We start from the raw sequence: 8,807 nt of genomic DNA, 5'->3' as shown, positions 1-8,807 counted from the left end.
AAAGCCTAGCATTTTGACCAATCGAATCATCTCTGGAACACAGTGCCTTATGCTTGCCTCTAACTAAGATAAAAGTTAGGGTCTAGGCTATCTCCTCTATGTTCTGAGGGGGTTTGGTCTGGTATCCATAACATTAACAAACCTGGAAGAGAGATTGTGGACTGATTCAGGTCAAAAATATAAGTCACAATGGGGCTTGTTCGTGGAATTTATGGTGCACAAGCAATACTAATAAAATCAATATTTTAATCTGGCTTCACATCAGACCCTGCCTAATCTGAAAATCAAGTGTTGCAAGCTTGCCTTTTGCACAATCATGTCTTAAGTGCCTTCAGGAGTCAATTCTTAATCTTAACAGAAGTGGCAGTATCACCTTAGGAAAGTGAAAGTCATTAACTGTCACTTCTTCATGGTGCCAGATGGCAATTTTTCTTCCTCTATGTAACTTTTCAATTGGTACATTAGCAATTTCATCAATATACATCAGTAACAATGCAAACATTTCCTTCAAATAAATTCTCAAATTTCAAATGTGTCTGCATTTTTCAGTATTTATTAACGCAAACAATATTCTTTCATTCAAACAAAAATTAGTACTTTCACTGACAAATTGTTGTATTTTCCAAATGTGATTTTTCTATTACTTTTTTTTAATGTGGGTGGTATTCACAAAGTCTCCATTTCTTTTTCCCTAAAGGAAATTAGTGAATCAGCAGGTTTTTACAACATTCTGACTTGGGCATGGTCACTTTTACACTGCTTAAAATTCAAGCTGGCTTTCAGTGCAATACTTAAGTTGCATTTTAAGTTGTATTACTTGACTTACAATAAACAATTGACTTGACTTAGAATAAAATTACAAGGTATTCGAGAAGACATTCAAATTGCTTATTCATGCAAGTAATGTTGTTAGGTTTATAACAAATTAACAACTTTATGAAGAACTTCTGCAAATTTTGGTTTCATCAATAAACAATGGGAATTGACCACTTCTTATTTCAGGCACACATTATCTTTACTTGGAATTCCCACATTTCTATGTTACATGTGGAGCACATTTCTATGTTACATCTTTTAATTTCTCCAAAAATAAACCTTGGCCATTTCAAAAAGCACCACCTGTGATAAAAGCATACATTTTCCTTTCTCTACATAGCTATCCTGTCTCTGAATGATGACGATAGCAAGCATCAACTTGCAGGTGGTTTTATCGTGTTGGTCTATGAACAAGAACGGAATTTAGTCTGCTCAATCTCTTTTTATAACAAACTCATACAACGAGCCGGTTGTTTTATTCCATCAACCTAATTCGCATTTGAATTCACCTGGAGATGAAAAGCGAATGTTTAACTTGATATTCCCATTAACCAGAATAGCGAATCCGACCTTCATTTCACTTCCACATTTGATTCTGTCATCATTACTACTCGGTAATAGTTAAATATTCTTATAGTGCTTACCAGAAAATAAATTTTCAACACTAATGATGATTAGAAATTGGAATGAGAGTATTTGGAGAAATGAAAGTACACTACTCACAGCTTTTATTTATTACATTAAAGTTAAACTTAACCATGAACAAAGACATCCTATTTTTGTAAGCCAAGCTTTCTTTTAGTCGTCATTTGGATAGTAGCTCCTGTCCAACCTTAACAACTGTACAGTGGCTTTAATAACACACTTTGATACATAATCTACTAACTTGTACTCTCAATAAAATGCTCTGTTCAACATTCAGTTGCTGATGGAATTTAGCAAACACTGATGTAACAGTTATATAATTCATCTCTTACGGGACCATCATTGTATGGATTTACACAGCTTGAAAATTGCATTACAATAATTTTTTGTTTGAAATTGAGAACCAGTCATGTCAAATAGAAATGAGAATGAATCCATTCAGTTAAAAGTCTGTATTATGACATTTGACTGGATGTTTTAATTTGGTGGAGTCCTTTGTGTTATTTTGGCTGTCGATGAGTACCAAAGGATTCTTTTGATGGTTTTCAATGATGTCTGCAACACTGGAAAACCGCTAGATGGAGAGAAATAAAATATACTGTTAGGTCTTCAGTACTTTTTTCCAAATGTAAAACAGAAACAAAAATAAATAATATCTTGATTGTACAAAATTATCCCAAAGTGTTACAGAGTTACTTTAAAAATCTAAAATAAGGTGCCATACTAAAGATGAAAAATTTTGAGCAATGACTAAGCATTTGAGTCAATAAGGTAGATCTTGGGAGATGGAGGTAGATAAGCTCGAATGGCTAAGGTCATGGGGCTTAAGTGATAAATAACATCTGAAACAAAGTTGCAGTGAGAAATGGAGATCAGAATAGAGCAGAACATTGCATGAAGTATTTGAATAAGTTGAACTTTTTAATTCCTGCTTTATGTTACAAGTAATTATGTATAATAAAGTTTTCTGATTTTTACACTTAATTATTTGATTTGACTTATTATTGTCACATGTACTGAGATAGTGAAAAATATTGTTTTGCCTACTATCCAGACAATTATAACTTGTGTAAATACACCAGTGTAATAGCACAGAATGCAGAATATAGTATGACAACTGCAGAGAAAGATCAACTCTAATACATGAGAGGTCCACTCATAAGTCTGAAAACAGCAGGGAAGAAGCTGTTCTTAAATCCGTTGGTACATGTTTTCAAACATTTACACCATCTTCCATTGGCAGAAGGTGCAAGAAAGTATAACCAAGGTGAGAGACGACTTTGGTACGTTGGCTGCTCTCCCGAGGCAGTGAGAAGTATCGACTGAGTGAATGTTTTTCATGATTAACAGGATTGCATTCACAATTCTGAAATTTCTTGTGATCTTGGCCAGAGCAGTAGCCATACGAGCTGCGATACATCGGTTAGGATGCTATGCATTCTTACGCTGTACATACACCCAGAAAATTAAGAAATGACTTGATCCCAAACATTCCGAATTGGAAAAGTTAGTGTGTTATGACCAGATTTTACAGTTGTAATGACTGTAAAGCAATCACCAGCATTACCTTGTGAACTTAGCATTTTGTCATGCACAGGTAAACATGAACATTCTGTGCTACTGAAGTTGCCAAGAATAAAAATCATCTTGAATTCACTGCACTGCTGAGAAGTTCCACTTTTACATGCAATATCATTGTTCAAATACCAAAATGTTACATCTTGTAAAACAGAGTTACATCTCTTAAAATGACACACTATTCAAAGCCACTTCTGAACAACCTTTCTGGCCCTGAAACGTCCATGTTATATTTGTGCAAGCTCAATTATTTAAAACTCCATTGTTTAATATTTTCAAAGTATATGATATGTCAGCTTCTAATGCATATACTTCAACAATTTCCATAATTTTTCCTCTCTCTCTCTCTCTTTCACACTTGGGACTAAGCTTCTCTTTCCTACAGTGTCTGCAATGCATTTAGGCTTTTTCTTGATATAAGGAAACTAAACATAATATGCTAGGTGCAGCCTAACAGTTTTCTTGAAAGGCATTAGCAAAATCTCTAGGTTTATTATTATGAAGTCTGCATAAGTTTTAAATTTGAGCATTGTTTTGAACAGACACACTAAGTAAGGTACTGTGCCTGTGAATCTTGTTGTTAAATAAATTAAAATGATTATCCAGCCTGCTTTTCAATTGCCACCTTCGATTTATGGTCCAATATAGAGGACTAACTTGATTTTCAGAGCAACATAAATGCTGGCCCCCTTTCCTCTACAATTTAAAGAAAATGTTATATTTTACAATGCATGAAAATTGTCAATTTTTAAAAAAAATCCTTTAAAACACAATGTTACTGTGCCACTGGTTCTCTACATTTTATATTGTAATGCATGCTTCACAATAATTGCAATGCCATTCAAACATTAGACATATATATTTGTATACATTCCTGTTTCTCTGTGGCACACAGTGATCAACAGGAAATATTGGAATTGTTAGTGTTATTCTGACATTTCCTGTCAAGTATTCCTACGTCATAATCATCTTAAGTTTCTTAGTGCTTCAAATAGAGCAAAAACATATCATAGGTCAGTTAATTAATATGTAAAATGACTTGCTGTCAATTTAAAAATGCAGTCATTGAATTACTTGCGACCATGTTCTACCAAGGGAAGTGTGACAAAGCAAACCCCTTGGACACACTAATGTAAGGAGGGATCTTGATCAGCAAATGTTAAGATGACATCATTGGCATTGATGAGGAACTTCTGGTCACCATGGTAGGTACTTACTTACCCTTCCAAGAGGGTAGGGAGTGAAATGGGAGGGTAATTGTAGTTCTGGAATCTTCTAAATTGGTTAAAGAAAAAGCATGTAATCAAAAACTGCTTTTCAGGGAAGAAATCTGACTTGTGTTCAAAACAGACTACATGTTTCTGGAATAATTGCTGAATTAATTGATCTGAACGGGTCAAAGACTAGAGCCAAACTGGGCATCAGGATTTTCTGGGACTCCTTTGAATGTCTAGTTAGGTCTGCTGATTGCATATCCCAATGTTAATTGCTCATCTTTCCCAATGAATTGAGTTCAGTCGAGAATCTGCTTCTGTCCACTATCAGAATCAAATATTTTAATCCAGAGCCATGTTCTGTCTCACTATGCAAGACCCTCCCAGCCTCACGCTTAAATTTAATTTGCTTGCTCTTCAAACCCAAGAATTCCCAGCCTAATATTTTCACTTTATATAAAATTATTTACTATGGAAACAGCCATGCCTGTGCCTTGTCTGGGTGTGTGCTGATTTGGTGGTCATACTGAGTGTTTCACTCAACTCCAATTGATACTCAAAATTCAATCTCTCTCCCCTCAATGTCTACAAAAATTCATTTACAATGGTGACCAATGGACAAAGGTTCCCCTTGTGAGTGAAATGGAAGCAATGGATGAGAAGCTGCTCTTCCAATCACACGCTGTATCTGTCCTATACTGTACTCTCCTGGTCAGCTTGTGACTCCAGTATCAATTGTTCAGTTTAAATCTGAAATGGAGATCACTATGCAGTAAATAGGGTTGTAGCCAGTTAAAATGTTTCAGCTTTATAAATGTGCAATGGAAATGTATTAGCTGGTATCTCAGCAGTCTGCAAAATTTGTATAGGGTGATGACTTGTTGTGTGCAGAACTATTCCCCAATTATTTTGGGGAAAAAAGCTATCAACTTAAATCAGTACAAGGTAATAGGCATAAGTACTTGACATCTAGGAAATTAATGCTTCCCTCTTGTAACTTTAAATTTAATAGGGAATTGATAATTATTGAGAATATTGATAAATTATTCTAATTCTGGTCATGAGTCCAAATATTCCATATGTCAAAATGAATGCAGATAGTACTATTTACATGACAGCACTATCTAAAAAGTGAATTTGTGAGAATGAAAATGTAGCTCTGAAAATCAATATGTAGCCTCTGAAAAAAAAAATCTCAGAGCCCTCCAGAAAGGAAAATCTCGAGGATCCCTGTCTGCAAGCATTACTTCATCAGTACCAAGATTCCCTTGAGATTTTCTTGGAACATGTCTGCATGAAATGGAAAAATCTTAGATGTTTCATAAGATGAGCATATAGAAAATAGAAAAATGACTTTATAGACGTAGATTAGGCGTAGTTATTATGCAAATGAAATTGAACTATAAATGTTGAGTCTTATAGGAAAAACAAGGTGAAAAGTCTGTGCCATCAGATATTTCACCTCTCATCTGTTTTGTTTGAAACTGATTTGTTTGACAATTTTTTGACAGTAGCTAACCAATCCAAAAAAAATACAGTCTTGCCATAAACAGACTGTCTGTCTCCCATGAGATATACCAAGAAAGTGTGGTTAACTGAAGTAACATGGTGTTGCATATTTGTTTTAGCTAAAAATAGAACTGAATGCAATTAAGCCATTGATTATGTAAATCCCTGCTATCATGTACAATACAATCGTATATGGCTATCTTTAAAAGTCAAAGTAAAATACAGTAAATCACTCACCTCTTCACCATTCTTCTCTTTCCCTAATGCATATTCTTTTGTTAATTCGATGTAGCGTACAGGAATATTATAGACTCGTCGTTTGTACAATACAACTAACGTATATGGCTGCTTAGAGTCCTGCCCAGAGCTTTTTCTTATAAGAAAGCATCCATCCTGTTTTTAACATAAAAAGTAATTTAGCTTACACAGTAGTACAAAATTGTAAAACCGCCTAGTAGAAATTCACTCTTACCTTATTGAATTTAACTAAAGCCTCTTCCGCGGCTTTTCGGTCATAATTACTTGAAAACCATATTTTGCCATCAACACTCGGATCCTGGAGGTAATAATCAAATAGGAAATAGTTATAATGCACGTTGCATGCACTTATTTCTCTTCTAACTTCTTGCTCTTTCACAGCAAAAGCTGTAGGAAAATGGATGCGATTTCTTGAGAATGGCAGTTCTCTGAAAAATCTGAGATGTTTTATAAAATAAGCATTTGGGAAAACAGAAAAGTGACTTGATAGATAGAGATTAGGAGCAGTTATGAAAAACTTAAAACCCATATCTTAAGTTCAATTTAAGGGGTACTGAGAAGTGAAGAGATTTAACAAATGCCACAGTAAAGGATCTGGAAGCTGAAGACTTTACTGATGATCAGGAAAGATATGTACACAGGAAGCCAGAGTTAGAAGAATTGAGTGTTCTGAATTGGATGCTATTGCAAACATGGAGTGGAAAGCAGATATTGAAAAGTGCCTTGGAATTAAATGAAGGAACTGTGGTGATGCATGTGGCAGGAAACATATACATACAAAATAGGAATTTTTCAAAAGGTGTAGAGCAGAAAAGAAATTTTGGGGTTCAAATGCATAATGAAGACAAATTAATGAAGGTGTAAAAATGCATATGGAGTTCTAGGATACAGGCCCTCTATCCTCTAGAAGGGCAAGTACTGCAGCTTCATGGAAACACTACAAACCCCCATATTCCTTATCAAATCGCAAAGCATCTGTTTTGGAACTACACTGCCATTCCGACACTATCACAAGATCAATATATTAGTACAGCCTTTGTAGCAGCAGTGTGGGTGAATCTACATCACTTTGACTGCAGCAATTCCAGAAGGTGGCTCTCTACCACCCTTTCATGCGCAATTAGGAAAGGGCAATGAATGCTAGCCTCATCAGCATGCCCACATCCTGTGAAAGAATAATATTTTATAGAATGTCAAGACCATTAAGCTTCCCAAAAAAATGATACCCAAGCTGGGAAGGTTATAGATATATCATATCTTCAATAATTCAAAATATCATTAGAAAAAAGTTCAGAAGTGATTTGCAGGTTTTAAAATGAAGAGTTTTATTAATGTTAAACATAGAGAAACTAGCTTTACCACTTAGAGTTCATCACCAAAAGTACAAAGCAAAAGAAGACACATGCATTTTCCTGTTGAGGCTCAATATGGCAGCATTCTCACATCAGAGTGAAAAAATTCTGGTCTCAAGACCCCCTCAATGGATTAGAGTACATGAATTTATGATGAAATTACAGTATTCCCTCTGTTCATCAAAATTTATGCAAATGTTAATTTAAGGCTTTACTTAATCTCAAAGAAGATGCTATTTCAAAGAACAGCAGGCGAGTTATGCATAGTAACTTGGCCAATATTTGTCTCTCAATCAAATCATACAAACAGATTAATAAGCAGCAATCTGATAACTAGATAGAGCTTTCTGTACGCAGTGGTTGCTACATTTTTTTACACTGATTATGCACTCAAATGTTTTTTTAAAAAAGCTAAATGTCAACTCTATGAATGTACAGCACCTCTATAGTGTTATTCGGACTGCTATGCTTTGGCATCATATTTAAAACCCAACGGTGGACCTGGTCAATTCATGCCAACAAGAAATTGCCCTTCACAGTAAATGTAGTGGGAGGCAAGTGAAAAATAAAAGCTTGGGGTGATACTTCGTTGCAAACACAAGCTCACATTCATAAATGTATTGTTTTCAAATGATTGACTGACATTGTAACTGCGGCTGGAAGACTCGAGCTATGCAGGCTATCTATCCTTCATGACATACCAGGATAGAACCCTGCCTAAAGGAAGGCTATTCTATCCTTTATGTTCAGTGTAGTTTAACACCTTGTCACTGCTCAATGTAGGAGAATCACCTGTTAGAAAATCTTCAAACAGCTGAATTTGCTTCTGGGTTGCCTGCCTTTCAAGAAACAGCAAGTTTACAACTGATGAATGATCACTGCACCCTGCTCAATTTATTGGAATCAGGTTCCTTAAATCCTGTCTGTCCTAATGAACTCGACGCTACTGCACTCTATCGTGTTCAAGGTGATGTTCCTTCTGTCAATGTCCTCCTCCAATAAAACCGCTCCTGCTGTCCCAGCTCTTCAATATTCATCACACATCCTCTTTACCCGCACCAGGTGTACAGAGCTGTACAGGTCATTTTGTAAATGTCATTTACAAAATACCGTGCAAGGACTGTAACAAACACTACATTGGACAAACAGGCAGAAAACTAGCCACCAGGATACATGAACATCAACTAGCCACAAAATGACATAAACCTCTCTCACTAGTATCCTTACATACAGATAAGGAAGGACACCATTTTGACTGGGACAACACATGCATCCTAGGACAAGCCAAGCAAAGACACACATGTGAATACTGAGAAGCATGGCATTCCAACTGGAACTCTATCAACAAACACATCGAGTTAGACCCCATCTACCCCCCTTTCCCCCACCCCCGAGAAAAAGAACGGAAAATGACATCACCAACCCAACGAAACCC

At 35.7% G+C, this 8,807-nt stretch overlaps 1 protein-coding gene across 7 annotated transcripts in view; it reads right to left on the bottom strand.

Moving 5' to 3' along the window:
* Positions 1–537: 537 nt before the first annotated feature.
* blnk (B cell linker) overlaps positions 538–8,807 on the bottom strand; it is a 211,709-nt gene continuing 203,439 nt past the window's right edge. For all 7 annotated transcript variants that reach the window (XM_087998990.1, XM_087998991.1, XM_087998993.1 and 4 more), the window contains 3 exons: positions 6,235–6,318; positions 6,000–6,155; positions 538–2,035 (listed from right to left, as the gene is read on the bottom strand). In XM_087998990.1, coding sequence (XP_087855116.1) covers positions 1,904–2,035; positions 6,000–6,155; positions 6,235–6,318 — 372 coding nt within the window. In that variant the 3' untranslated portion in view covers positions 538–1,903. The remainder of the gene's footprint in view (positions 2,036–5,999; positions 6,156–6,234; positions 6,319–8,807) is intronic.

Source organism: Chiloscyllium plagiosum, unplaced genomic scaffold, assembly GCF_037043375.1.
Source record: "Chiloscyllium plagiosum isolate Xiang-an unplaced genomic scaffold, Cpla_swu_hap1 HiC_scaffold_22, whole genome shotgun sequence".
Lineage (NCBI taxonomy): Eukaryota > Metazoa > Chordata > Chondrichthyes > Orectolobiformes > Hemiscylliidae > Chiloscyllium > Chiloscyllium plagiosum.
The sequence above is the reverse complement of the archived record's forward strand: the minus strand, read 5'-3'. Positions and strand labels throughout refer to the sequence as shown.